Source organism: Pomacea canaliculata, linkage group LG4 (assembly GCF_003073045.1).
Source record: "Pomacea canaliculata isolate SZHN2017 linkage group LG4, ASM307304v1, whole genome shotgun sequence".
Lineage (NCBI taxonomy): Eukaryota > Metazoa > Mollusca > Gastropoda > Architaenioglossa > Ampullariidae > Pomacea > Pomacea canaliculata.
Window position 1 is genome coordinate 5362935 of NC_037593.1, and position 13992 is coordinate 5376926.

General features: G+C 35.7%; 2 protein-coding genes across 6 annotated transcripts in view; both read left to right on the top strand.

Moving 5' to 3' along the window:
* LOC112562299 (septin-2-like) overlaps positions 1–10388 on the top strand; it is a 37316-nt gene extending 26928 nt beyond the window's left edge. For both annotated transcript variants that reach the window (XM_025235465.1, XM_025235464.1), the window contains 7 exons: positions 1376–1493; positions 2185–2286; positions 3097–3193; positions 3618–3669; positions 4000–4104; positions 4296–4374; positions 4871–10388. In XM_025235465.1, the coding sequence (XP_025091250.1) occupies positions 1376–1493; positions 2185–2286; positions 3097–3193; positions 3618–3669; positions 4000–4104; positions 4296–4374; positions 4871–4951 (634 nt within the window). In that variant the 3' untranslated portion in view covers positions 4952–10388. The remainder of the gene's footprint in view (positions 1–1375; positions 1494–2184; positions 2287–3096; positions 3194–3617; positions 3670–3999; positions 4105–4295; positions 4375–4870) is intronic.
* Positions 10389–11719: 1331 nt separating this feature from the next.
* Positions 11720–13992, top strand: part of LOC112562822 (serine/arginine repetitive matrix protein 2-like) — a 41121-nt gene continuing 38848 nt past the window's right edge. For all 4 annotated transcript variants that reach the window (XM_025236348.1, XM_025236350.1, XM_025236351.1 and 1 more), the window contains exon 1: positions 11720–11848. The gene's annotated coding sequence lies outside the window, so the exon portion shown is untranslated. The remainder of the gene's footprint in view (positions 11849–13992) is intronic.

Below are 13992 nucleotides of genomic sequence, written 5' to 3' on the forward strand. Positions count from 1 at the left end.
AAAATGAATACCAAACAGCAATGAAATAAAAATCAACTGCTAACAGCTGAGCACATCTCAAATGCCTCAAGAGACGGTATACAGCAGTTTTCGGATGGGAAGGAGGCTCCGCACTTTCAATGTACACAACATGAACAAGGCCAGAAGTTTTGGTTTTGACAACATGGGTGCCTGTGTGTGCACCCGCCTGCATTTGTAGATGTACATGAATGGGCATCTGGCTGCATATGGATGTCTGCGGTCTTTGCTGGTGGGGAAATGATTTATGCACGATTATGCGCGTAAATACATTGAAAATATGCATTTTAAGAACTGTATACCTGTGTACGTCTTAACCCAGGATTGACTTGTGTCATGCTTAGAAGTATTTTTATGGTAGCAAAATGTTGAATGTTTCTAGGTCTTGCAGCATAAAACAAATTTAAAAAAAATGGTTTGAAGTTAAAATTCAGTATGGAAGTATTCTTGAGTTCATTGTGGGATCAGCTTTTATCAGATGTTGCATTTTAAGATTTATGTTGACATCATTCTAATTTAGTCCACACCTTTGGTCTTGGACTCTATCCTTTCAAATGCAGCTTCTATTCTTCTTGTCTTCTTCTTGTTCCTATTCACCCCCAGTAGAACATAGGGGCACAACTACACCATGCCATTGGATCCAGTCCTGGGCGTCCCTTTCCAGTTGGGACCATGTCATGCCAGCTGCCTCCGCCTCACTATGGACCGATCTCCTCCATGTCTGTCTTTGTCTCCCAACCCTGCTCCTCCCCTGTGGGTTCCATCCCAGAGTTTGTCTTCTTGAATTGTCAACTAGCTCTCGCAAGGTGTGACCAATCCAGTCCCACTTCAATTGCTTGATGTCTTGACTGGCTGGTTTTTGGTTTGTTCTCTCCCACAGGTCTGTATTTGAGATCTTCTCTGGCAATCTGATGTTGAGGATGTGGCGCAGACATCTGTTGACCTTAATTTCCTGGGCTACCTGAGCTGATTTTCCTCTCTCGTATAGGGTTCTGATGTTCCAGGTCCCTATCCTAGTTTTTGCCTTGGCCATGAGAAGATGGATCGGCAAGCTGAGTTGCCGAGGGCTTACGTCAACATGCATCATAGGCCCTTCCAAAGAGGGATCTGCCTATCCAGTCTCTCTTTGTGCTTGTATTGCATTTGCGGTTTCTGTAGCATGGCAGTTTTACAGGGTGGGGTTACTAGCCCCACGCCCAACCCTCCTCCTTCATCTGAGCTTAGACTGGCAGGTTACCCGGGGGTTTCCAGGCGGAGTTGCAGCTTCTATTGCTGTCATGAAATTTGTTTTTTTAAGTTGGTTGCAAAAGTTACTCATTTTAAAGCAGCACTTTTGTTTGGTTCTTTTACTCAACAGATTAAAGCCAGCTGATATTACCATGATGAAGAAATTGCACCATAAAGTTAATATTGTCCCGCTGATTGCAAAAGCTGATATGCTTACCAAAGTGGAAGTGAAACGTTTGAAGCAAAGAGTAAGTAAAAGAAAAAAGAAATAGTTAAAATTATGGACTTCTGAAAAAAAAAAGATATTATGAGTGTCCTGCTTATGGTTATTGCTAATTTAGATATTGTTAATATGTATATTTACCTTTTATCTGCTTATATTTTCATGGATTTTTTTTAATAGTTAATCTGTGGTCAGTATAAAGGTGGTCAGGAAACAGTTTGTGAGACAGGAAACCGTGGGAATTTGTGTTATATCATGGCAAAGCAGCCAGTCCTGTAAAAGGGTGCCACATATAGAGAAAAAAAAAATATATGCTCGAGACAAGACCTGAACCCATGACATTCAATTTTGACTGCATTGATGACATTGCGCTACCCAACAGGAGACAGACAATGAACAAGAATCTGAGTAACATTGTTCAATTTATTATTTGCAATGTAAACATTAAGAAACCTTACACATTTTTCTTTCAAAAATTAAATGAAGGAGTATTAATTATGTGCGTAGAAGCTTTTGTCAATTAATAGTGAGTGATGGATATATGGTTGCCTGAACCATGAACTGATGAATTTTTTACAAAAAACATTTTTCTTGTATTATTCTTCTGACTAGGAAAGTTAGAGGATAAATTACCTCCTATGGCAACACCATAGACATGATTTATGTGGATTGTGGTTCCTGATTTGAGGTAATTGCTGAATGTAACATGTTTTCAGGTTATAGATGAGATTGACAACAATGACATTCACATCTATGAGTTTCCAGACTGTGACAGCGATGAAGATGATGACTTCAAGCAGCAAGATAAAGAACTAAAGGTCAGTGAAGCTGTTTGTGTGTGGTGTATATGTGTGTGTAGGGTACGAGTATGTGTGTTTGTGTGCAGGTAAAAAAATATTAAACCTCATAGCTTCACAAAGAGCATCATTCAATAAAACTGTCCCTACCTACCTATCCCCTGCACATTTGTTCATGTATATACAGTCTTCACTTGAGGAAGAATCATTCACCAAAGCAAAGTTGTCAAAAACTTTTGTTATTATTTTGTCAAGTAAACCACATGGAAATAAAGGGAAAATAGAGAAGGAAATCTTATTGTTTCATAATACTGAAAAAACCAGAAAGATAGGGAAAACTAAAGAAATAGCCCTCCTGGAAACTGAGTGTTTAACTGAATATTTTCTTACCTCATTTGCAATTTTACTTAAAAACACTTATTTATATTTCTCGCTATTTAGATTTTTTGTTCGTTTCTTCAGAAATGTGCATGCAATAATAGTTTAGGAAATCCAAGTCTAAAAGTAGCAATGGGGCTTCTTTGGATCTAGAAGTGTAAGACTACAAGGCAGTTACCCCATGTCTGCCATAGTTCTTAAAGACCCATTGGAGATTGATTTGCCTCATTCATATCTACAGCTTCAGAGCTTGCCATTTTCCATATAGTCTATTGCTATGATTATAGAAAGCTTTGTGAGGAGGGGGGCCATGAGTATTTATCAGCAGTGAAACAATTCCAGGAGTATAGATGTATGTGTTTTATAACCACAACCAAAGATAGGTCAATGAACTTTATTTTGCTTCATCCTAAGCTTTGACACATTTATCAGTCTTTCACTTCTTCTCCACAGGCTGCTGTTCCATTTGCTGTTGTGGGTTGTAATACAGTGGTGGAGGCTGGCGGCAAAAAAATAAGAGGCCGTGCATACCCATGGGGCATTGTAGAGAGTAAGCAACTTGCTTCTTTCTTTTTCTTATTTTAGCTTACTTTTTTCCTTGCTTTTGTTTTAAATTCCTGATGTTATAGATTAATAAATCATAATTTGTTGTCTGAGTATAGGTGAATGATAAATATAGTTTACAATTTACAAGAACAGCAAAAGGTTTAGTTTTCAATTATGAGTATATGAATTATGGGTGAACAATTAAGTAGTAGGAATTAGTTGTATGATTTTTTCATTTCATTATCATTTTCTCTTTGACTTTGCAGTAACATTAATAGCCTCTATCCATATTGTACTAAGATTGTTGTTTTGGCTATCTTCTCTTAAACGCTTCTGCTTTTTCCATGAGAAAAAAAAAAGTGTAAAACTCTCTCCAGTTTAAGTTTGACACTTTCTCCAGTTTTAGTTTTTTCTGTATTCCTTTGCAGTTGATAACCCAAATCACTGTGACTTTGTGAGGTTACGCCAAATGTTGATCAGGTATACATCTGTGATAGGGCCTAGATTTCAAGATATTTAGTTCTCTCTTACATTATATATTTTTAAAAAATAATATGAGTAATACTGCCTTACCTTATAAAATAAAATGTACATCAGAATTTTTTATTTAAAGCAAATTCTTAAGAACACAAAACAATAATCACATATATTTAATAAAACTCATGAATATGGTTAATTAACCTTTAAAAAATGTTTAACTTGCTGGTAGTTAAACAAATCCATCTGGATTGGAATTATTGAGTATTAATCTCAGTTTATCCCTTTTTCTGCCAACATTTTTTTAAAACTGAAACAAATGCACTATTCCAGCACACACATGCAAGATCTGAAAGATGTGACAGCAGATGTTCATTATGAGAACTTCCGTGCTCAACATATCTTTGAATCAATGGCTGGCCAGCAGAAGGAGAGAAGGTACCTCTTTGAAAATAATCTGTCATTTGTATTTTTGTTCTCCATGTACATATATAGAGACCATCATATTAAATAACTGTGGCTTAACAGTTATGATGCAGGCATAATTGCATTGTGCTGCATTTGCGTAAAGTTTCTCGCTACACTCATTTTGTAGTAGTGTTATTAAGATTTTGCTCTTTTTTTTCCAGCAAGCTGAAAAGAGATTCTAAGCCCAACTTTGATACAATAGTAGATACAGACAGACTGCTGGAACAGAAGGATGCTGAGGTGAGATTTTTTTTCTTAGTAGTCTGTATAATAAAATCCTTTCAGAGATGACAGTGTTACTTCCCTTGGACATGAAACCAAATGGCAGTGATGAAGCAGTTTCTTCATTCTTTTTAAACTTCAAGCTCATTTTTCCTAAAGTACTTTTAACATCTATGATTTTGGAGAAGGGAATAAGAAAATTCTTTGAGTCGACTGATAATGTTTACAGTTTCACATAGACATTATAGCAGTATGTGCAGGAGTATTTTGTGTAAGACATTATCATTTGCTAAACAAAAGCATTTAGTGTATAGAAAGTGAATTATTTTCAAAGTTATGCTGTGTGTACTTTAGCATACATGGTAAAGTGTAAAATTTGCAACTGTTACAAAACTGCATTCTCTCTGGCAAGAAATCATAGATTTTAATCAGTGTCACTTTGTCTAAGAATAAACAGCTTGTTACTATAAAGGTTTCTGAGATGTTAATACTGGCTTGCTGTTTACATCTGCAGATTCAGCGTATGCAGGCAATGTTGGCAAAGATGCAGGAGCAACTAGGCAAGCAGGCAGCACAAGTGAATGGCAATGTCTGAGTTTTTCTTTGGAAGACTGCATCTTAGGTTTTCTTTCTAGTTATTTGTATGTCATCTTTTGGAAAACTTCAGGGGACACAATCACTTTAAAAAAGGGCTGAAAACTGAAGGGCCTACAGAGTACACGGCAAGAAAAACTTTTGTAGACATCTTTAGATTTGGAACTCTTGTTATGTTGCAATTTCATTTAGAGAAATGCCATAGTCTGAGATGATTGAGATGTCTAAAGCATGTAGCTGATTCTGACAAAATTTTATATATATGCTGCTGGTTTCTTCGTATGTCAACTATTAGTCGAAATCTTGTGTCTTCAAATTATGTCTGATGCTCCAGAAAATAGGCCCTGGCTTTGTAAAACAATTATCTTCACATTGAGCAAATTTTTCTTATAACTATATTAAAGATAGATACTTTCATCATATCTGAATGTATTATGTTGCAATTCTTTTAAACTGTGAAATGTAGTTCAAGTTCAAGATAGCAATGCTCTTAACAGCAACAAAGCTTGCAGATGATTAATATTATAGGACTTTAATGAACATTTCCTTATACCTTTGAGATGTGTTGAAATATTTTTGTAGGTGTGCATGCTTGTATCTTTATCTGTGTGTGTGTGTGTGTGAAAGAGCGAGCTTGTGCGAAAGGTATATGTGCTGTTAACGTTAAATGATATAGCTGGGCAAAAAAAACAAAACAAAAAAAAACAAAAAACAAAAACAAGAATATATCATAATGGTTTTAAGAACAACAAAGTAGTTTTGAGGTGTAGATCTTTCAATATCACATTTGGATTGACTCATTTCTAATTAATTATTTTTGAGGTGTTAACTCAGTTAATTGAATGAGCAGTTAAACAGTATTATGCAAATTCTCAACCTTAAACTTAAGCCAAAAAGTTGCTTTTTTCATGGTCTGCTGATAAAATAATTTTGTTAACATTCAGTCTGTGCCTGACAACACCTGACTGGATTTTTGAAGTCATAATTTTGGGTTGTTTGATCTTTGTTAACATAGGTCTTTTTGAGTGCTCTTGTTTTAAATTAAAATTGAAAAATATGTCCAATATCTAATTTTTGTTATTTGAAAACCCCAACAAATGAAGACTGTTGAAGAAAAAACTTCACAGACTAATTTCTTTTTCTACCGTAATATTTAAAGGGAAGGCTGATGACTTACTCTGCTTTTAAATGGTAAAAGATACACCCTCAAACCCATTCCCTTTCCAACTCCCCCTTATGCCCCACTCCCTAAAGATGGCTGATTTGGGTTTTAATTTTTCATAGCAAATTAATAGGAACCATATGCTCCAGAAAAACTTTATAAATTGGATTTATATGTCAGAATGATTTAAACATAAAGTTATGTCTTTTTCACTTTGCATCAGATGCTGTTTTTGTGACTTGAACACATATTTGAAAGAATGTTTGAGAGGCATGCGGATGATTGTTAGAGCACACGCACTTCAAAATGAATTGCTGTGTCATCATGTTGACTTAATTTGTATGTACAGAAATATCAAACCACTACCAAACAGCAGAACCATCAATGTACAGTGTAATTGCATGAGAGCTTCTCATTAAAATTTCTGTTCTTTCAAAGTTAGAATCATAATTTGAAATTAACAAGTGATAACAGACCAATGTGCCATTTATGATTTTATGTTTTATGCAAGATTTCTTTTTAAAACTTATTACTATGTTTCTTTTGCACATACTGGCAAGAATGTATAACAATTATAAGGCTACATGATGTGTATTGCATACATCCAGACCAGATACGCAGTTCTAAATATTTTGAATGAACCAGATACACTTTTTGTGTTTATGACTTCTTACTTTAGTTTTCAGTTGCTCATGCTCTAAAAAGGGATGGCACACATTCCACTTTCAGTGTTAGTAGTAGCATGCTAGGGGACTACTCTTTTTGTCTTGCCTGATTTGTTCTTTGACTGGACCTCATGTTTGTGTTTCGGATTAATCCTGCCTGGATGTCTGGATGCGATTCCTCATTCCATCTTGGTGGTTTTTACTTTCTTTTGACTGAGAGACACCTTTGTCAACACAGGTCTGCAGGCTTCGTTTTGGCTGTTGATCTGTGGTTTTGATGTTTGATATGGCTGCTGCAACATGCCATATAAATCCTACAGAATTCTGTGGAATTTGTATGGAATACATATTTTCTAGGGATGTAGTGTCTGCTTTAGGTATTGGGACTACAAATTATGTTCTTTGCACACTTTTCTTCTTTTGGTTTGGAGTAAGTAGTATGTCACTGATTTATGGCACACAGATCTGAACTATTTAACCTTGAAATAGGAAAAAATACCAGGCTGAGGCCATCTTTTTTCCTTTCACTCCACACAACTATGATAATTTTCGGATTTAATGTCTTTTTTGTCATTTTCTTTGGGGACATGCATTGAGCTTGGTACTCAATAAGACGATACACTTTGTAATCGCTTTTTATTATTATTACTACTTAGCAGTTGTAGTGCCAGAAAGAGAGGTGGTATGCTATAGCTTCTTCATTTATCAGAAGATGTCCATGCTACTGTTTTTCAAACATGTTCTTCACAGCAGTGGTACCTACCAACCATTTTTCACCTAACTTGTGGATCACTGCTGTGGTGTTAAATCATCTATGGATGTACCCTTCAGGTACCCTTCTTTTTTCTGAAAGCTTTTTAATAACAGCAAAAACATTCTGCTGTCAATGCCTGCTACATAAAGATTGTGTATCAATGTTGTAAGAACAGTAGTAAACAGGTAAAATTTCCAGCAGCTAAATGAGATTTTTGTAGTAATTTGGTTCTTTAGACATCTTAAATGTATCCCTAAAAGGAGTCTGTTTTCTAATATCTCTGTCTTCCATGAAATATCTTACAAATGCCTGATAAATGATATTGCAAGTTAAAGGCTGAACTTCTACTATAGGTAGGAACGATTGGTTGACCTGGGGTGGAGGGGTGAGGGTACTTGTTGGGACCAGATGGAACCAATTAGCAAAGCATGACCACTACGGCAGCTGACACAAGGTGTGCTTCTCACCTCCTTTTCCTGAGTTGAAATATTAGAAGTTTGGCCTTTAAACTACACATTCTTAACATTTCCTTTAAACTTCCTGAAAAATCCAGCAATATATTCAAGACTCCTTTTATCAAGATCTGCCCTCTTATACATTCTAAAACTAGGCCTACATGCAATTTGCCACAGTCAATTTTATTGGCCCTATGGGTTTCATCTCTTTCCAAATGTGTGTATTTTATATAACGTTTGCAACAAAAACATCATGTACATTTTTGTCAAGCCATGCAGCCAATATTATTAATCTCAACTGTTAAAACATAACTTATTTATGTGAATATTATCATCATACAAGCATGATTTATTTAACACTTTCTTACTGAGGGATTTACTGAATGCTTCTGCATTAACAAAGATCCCATCAATAGTTCATAGTCAGAGAAGCAGCAAATAAAAATCTTAATTCTTCAAAGAACACCCACAACTGTAGAGAGGGACAGCTAAATAAATAACAAGATTGATAATATTAAAAATGTTCTGTTGCTAGTTCACAGAACATTTTACGAACTGTTTTGACATTTGTGAAGGTATGAAGTGTAGATATCCATGTGAACTTTTGCAGCACTTGTGTATTCAGATAACAATTAGTTTGATTTCGTCATAATATATGTATGAATGTGTACTTTAGGATCTTTGGAGTTTTCCTCATAATTTGCATATTGAAAATTTGAACAATCTCAGAAGGGAGTCTTGATCTATGTGCAATATTCCTACACACAGGACATACTTCAACCAGTTTTGATTAAATGCATTGTTAACACTATAATTTGTGTATCTCTTTAGTACTATTAAGATTTCTAAAATAAAAGTTTTTTGAGAGTATTTCACAAGTTATGTTGTTTTTGTCATCGTGGGGCAATGTTCTTTACTGTGGTACAAATATTTTAGTGTATTTCATTTGTAATAGTTCTTTTTTTTTTAATTTGAAAACACTTGAATTATGCAAACTAATTTAACCTTCTCAGATGTTCACTCACTGCTTTATAAATTAATTTGATCATAGGTGTCTGCAGCAAATAGTTGCATACCTGTTGAGTGATGTCCCTTCACCTTACTGGCTGAAGGGGACTTGTTCTCTGTTTTCTTTCATAGTGCCTTCGGGTTTTCTTGGTGTTTGGTATCTACTGACTACTGTTAATCTGTGCTTTTGTTGCCTTTTAGCTGCGACTGTTTCCTGAGCCTGTGGCCCATTTTTGTCTTCATCATCTAACGGTCTCAAATGCTGTCTACATCATCTCAGCTCCTGGATTTTCATTTGCTGATTTAAATCATCACTACCCTGCAGGCCTTTAATACTTTCTGCTCTACCTATGGTCCATTTTCCTTGTAACATTCTCCCTGCTTTAGATTCTGGATGTATGCAAGTCAACAAGCATGAACTGGATTCTCTGATCTCATCTACAATCCTGCCTTCTGCTTCATCTATTTTCTTCACTGCCACTGTTCGTGTGACCTCTTGACAAGTCATATGTATGCCAACAATGAACAACTTTATGTTACTGGTGCCATTACCACTATTCCACTACAACTACCAGCCACAGCTGGAAGTATAACTGAGCTTTAGTGACTGCATCTATGTCAACGGCATTCACCTTGAAAACAATGAACTCTTTGTTTTGAGACCATTAATCTTATGTCTGTGTATTTATATTTTAAGCTCCTTGAGTCCAGCTTATGCTGGAAAAAGGCACTATACAAATGTGCTATTTATTAGTTGTCAGGAAAGTTAACATCCAAAATTGCTTTTTTTTTTTCAAGTGTTTGCTAGTGGGAGATTTTAGTTATTAATGAAAGATTTCCGACTTGAAGAAAATTACCATTTTTAACTTCAGAAGTACAGCAAGTACAAATGTATGTGATGAACAGAGGTACCTCGTGTTACAAATATTTACGCTAATATTAAAACAAATTTGTGTAGAATCATGAAACGTAAAGTTTATTTCTAAGAGGAACAGAAAAGTATTCTTTTTATAGCTTTGCTACTTAGTTTCTTCCACTAGTTTTTAATCCTTTAAAAGATTTATTGAGGGAAAAAAATTTGGTTTAGAGGCATCTGCTTAGCTCAGATATTTAAAAAAAAAATGCTGCTTTGGAGATGTGACTTTTTATGAATCGGAACTGTTTGTCACAGCTATTTTCACAGTATGTATCCCCATCAGGTAATGGGAGTGTTTTACATGCCTATAACCACTCATGGCTGTGTGGTGTGTTAATAAGTGTAATTTTATAAATGCAGATGGGGAAAACACTTCTTGAAGTGTTTCATTTCATTTTTTTTTTCATTACTCTCAGCTGTGTTCATATTTCAGATGTGTAAATTATACCATGCAAAAATAAATTTTATTTTACTTGTACTTATATGTGGATTGTTTACAGACTTTGTGTTGAATTTTTTTCCATTTTTTCATTTTAGGGAAAGGATGTTTTCCTGTTTTAATATGCTACAGTGTGTGTCTATTTGATAAATAAAAAATCTGTAGCATGATCAGAACACCTGAGGATCATTAGGTTGTTGTTTTTTTTCCTTTTGGTGGGAGGGGTGGTAGAGGGAAGAGGTTTGTAACTCCAGTAATGGCTTTCTTATCCCAGTCCCTTCCTAATGTGTGTTAACATTGAGTATTCTCATTCTAAAGTATCCTTTTACTAGATATGATGTACCATTCCTACAAACAAAAAGTTGGAATTACATTTTTGTTCTAGAATGCAGTTAAACAACACTCTAATTACATTCCCATGTACCAGTTCTCAGACCATTATGTTCACCTGTCGTATGTATGTCATAGGTCAAAGACAATAAATTAGACCCACATACAAACAGCAAGTCACAATACACAAGCATTCAGAAGCTATGTTGCAAGCTGTTTCTGGAGGGTATGCATGACGCCATGTTAAATGGCTTAAGGTAAGGGGAACGAACCCATGAATAGTGAGGAGATGAGTCGAGCATATAGACAACGAAGTTTCGTTTTCTCTAAGCTGATTAAAACAGAGATGAGAAGGGCTTAGAGTTCTGTGCAATTAATGAGCTACCTCTAATGAATCGGTGATACGATTTTACTTTTTTTTTTAATAGATTAAAATTAGGTTTATGGCATGTGTCTTCCAAAAAGTTGTTCAAGTGTATTTATTCATGTCTTGACTAGTATCAGCACTGGTCTAATGTGCAGACATTCAACGAAACTAATAAAAGTTCCTGCTTTCAGCTTCAGGGTTGGGCTCCAATATCACATTTGTCGCTGTCCCCCCTTGTAGCTCACCGATGGGGCGCGCGGTTGTTGTTGTTGATCTAGACCTTGACCAATTCGTTAGGTATATTCTTTGCTTTTCTCCCTCTAGCTTGCTTCTTTAAAATAACAATCTGGCTGCTATGTAAATTCCTTGGTGGCTTTCTTCAATACTTGCCATCTGCACGGTGTCTTCCCAAATGTGATTCGAGTACATATATGCATTGAAGACAGTAAACAATTCTGATAAGCAAAACATTTCAGATATCTCTGCTTTGGGTTTTTAAAAAATACCTTTTGGGAATCTGAAAAAGTAATAGTGATAGCACTTAGAAACAAAGTCTCAATATTTACCATATAAAAATGTGACAGCATACTATCCCTAAAAACTTTGTTTTTTGTGTATTCTGATCGAATTCTTATTTTGATGCAGTCGGTAATTAGTTCCCGATTGCAACCCGGAAATAACCGTCATTTCCGTGCAACATGCGCAACGAGACATGAATAAATTAATGTGCTTATCCAGACGACCAAAACATTGAAGAATTAAAACAGACACTAAGCCTTTCTGTAAATACCCAGAAAACATCGTAAGTAATCAATAAATTTATAAAGATTAGTTTTAAGCAGCAGCCATTCTTATTTTAAATGATAAAGTAAAATGTATGTAATTACGCTTCTACTTCGGGAGTAAAGACCGAATTTCTTCTTGAGTATGGTCCATGCTTCCGTTTCAATAGACACGTCGTACGAATGAACACGAAAACAACATATATTACATATATTTTAACGATAGAATTTTCAGATTTGTCTATCAGCTATGTGCATATATAATTTACCCCTTTAATGACGAACCGTTAGATTGGGTAGCCTATTTGCTCAAGTTCAAGCTCACTTGAACGAGAGTCCGCGTGTTGAAAACTCACATTAAAATGCACGTATATTCTGTAGTTTAAAGTTTTTCTCTTCAATTTATTCAGCTACATCAGTAGGTAGCAACTGCTGAGTAATAATTGACCTCGTTTCCTCACTTAAATAATGACTTTGCTGTTGTCAGGTACACTTGTTTCCACTCCACTGGTCCCAGAGTTGATGCTGTTTAGCTTCTGAGTAAAGCTTATAGTCTACAATAGTCTTCTATTGTGGCATATGGATGTTAATTTAATATTCTAATAGCTAAATAATAATGCAATAAAGGTCCGTTTGGTCCATAAATTGAATAACTTCAGTGGCATGCAATGACTATGTATTTTTGATGTAGATCATTATAATTAGGCCACATAGAGAATATAGCATTAGCTATAATTATGTTTTTAAAAAAAGGCTGAAATGTTTGTAGCTAACAACTTTCTCATTTACAAATACGGTGTTTAGTCTGAGTTTAGTAGAAAAACAGCTGATAAAAGAAGGATGATTATTAAGAAGTATGTGGTTATTTTTTATATTAACAATATTAGTCAAATGGGTGGCTAGAAGGACTGTTGTTCCGGAAGTTTTTGGATGTTAGGCAGGGTGAAACTGACTTCTTTTGCAGAGGTGTAATGACACTGTTGGATTGAGTAAAAACATGGTGCTCAATGTTGTATCATTTTCAAAGACATGCATGTGTGTACATTTTGAATACATGTAAAAGGGTATGTTTAATACAGTCAAATCTCACTACTATGCCACTCTCAGTATTATACCACTTTTGCTCGGTCCCGACTATAAATTCAATGCAAAATAAATTTACTATGCCACCACCTACTCTCGCTACTATGCCACTATTGTGTGGCTGTTAAAAGACACAAGTTGTGAAATTCTGCACAGTGCTCGATTATTACATGTATAAAGTCGTGTGGGGCATCGCAGTTAGGTGGGATGGAACATAGCATGCACACAGGGAGGGTGGAGGCTGGCGATGAGGGGGTGGTCGCGGGCCGGGTGACAGCCCCATGACAGAGGGAGAGCGGAAGGGGGTCGATTAGCAACAGGATGCAGGTGCGCGGATGTGGTTGGGAGGGGTGTAGGATGAAGAGGTGAGGGAGAGAATGAGAGGAGACAGCTAGTGCCAGCAGACGATTCTTGAGAGCTTTGGACTGACGGATAACTTGAGCAAATAAAGCTGTTTTTACGAACCCTCGCTACTATGCCACTCTCGCTACTATGCCACTTTTGCTCGGTCCCGGTAGGTGGCATAGTAGCGAGATTTGACTGTATTCAGTATTCAATACAAGAGGTATTTTTCTTTACTTTAGTAGTTTCGGATGCACTTAGGTATAATGAGTGACCTAAGCTTCTGTGAGAATTTTAGAACTTAATAGTAAATATTTTAAGGTTGCTGACAGCTTGAGCACTTTATTTTAGTCTGTATTTAGATTAAGAGACTTTCATGAAATCTTTAATCTATGTAGCTTCATAATTTTCTGTTCATTATAACATGGATTTTTTTTAAACATGCTGTTAGCCTGTGTTTCCTGCAGAACTGTCTTTGAAAAAATGTGTGTATCACATACACCATATCCTTCTTGACCGTAACCAGAGGTGGAAGAGTTCTTTCCCCTTTGACTTGTTTGTTTTGGGGAAAAACATTACTACAAACATTGATTATAGAAGTTATGTGCAAAACTTTAAGCTATAGAAATAACTTGCTTCTTATCAAGAATGCTAAAGGGTTTTGGAAAAGTAATGATTTGGGCATTACCATGTTTCTGTCAGTGTAAGCATTGGTAAAACTACTTATTTACTAACAGGC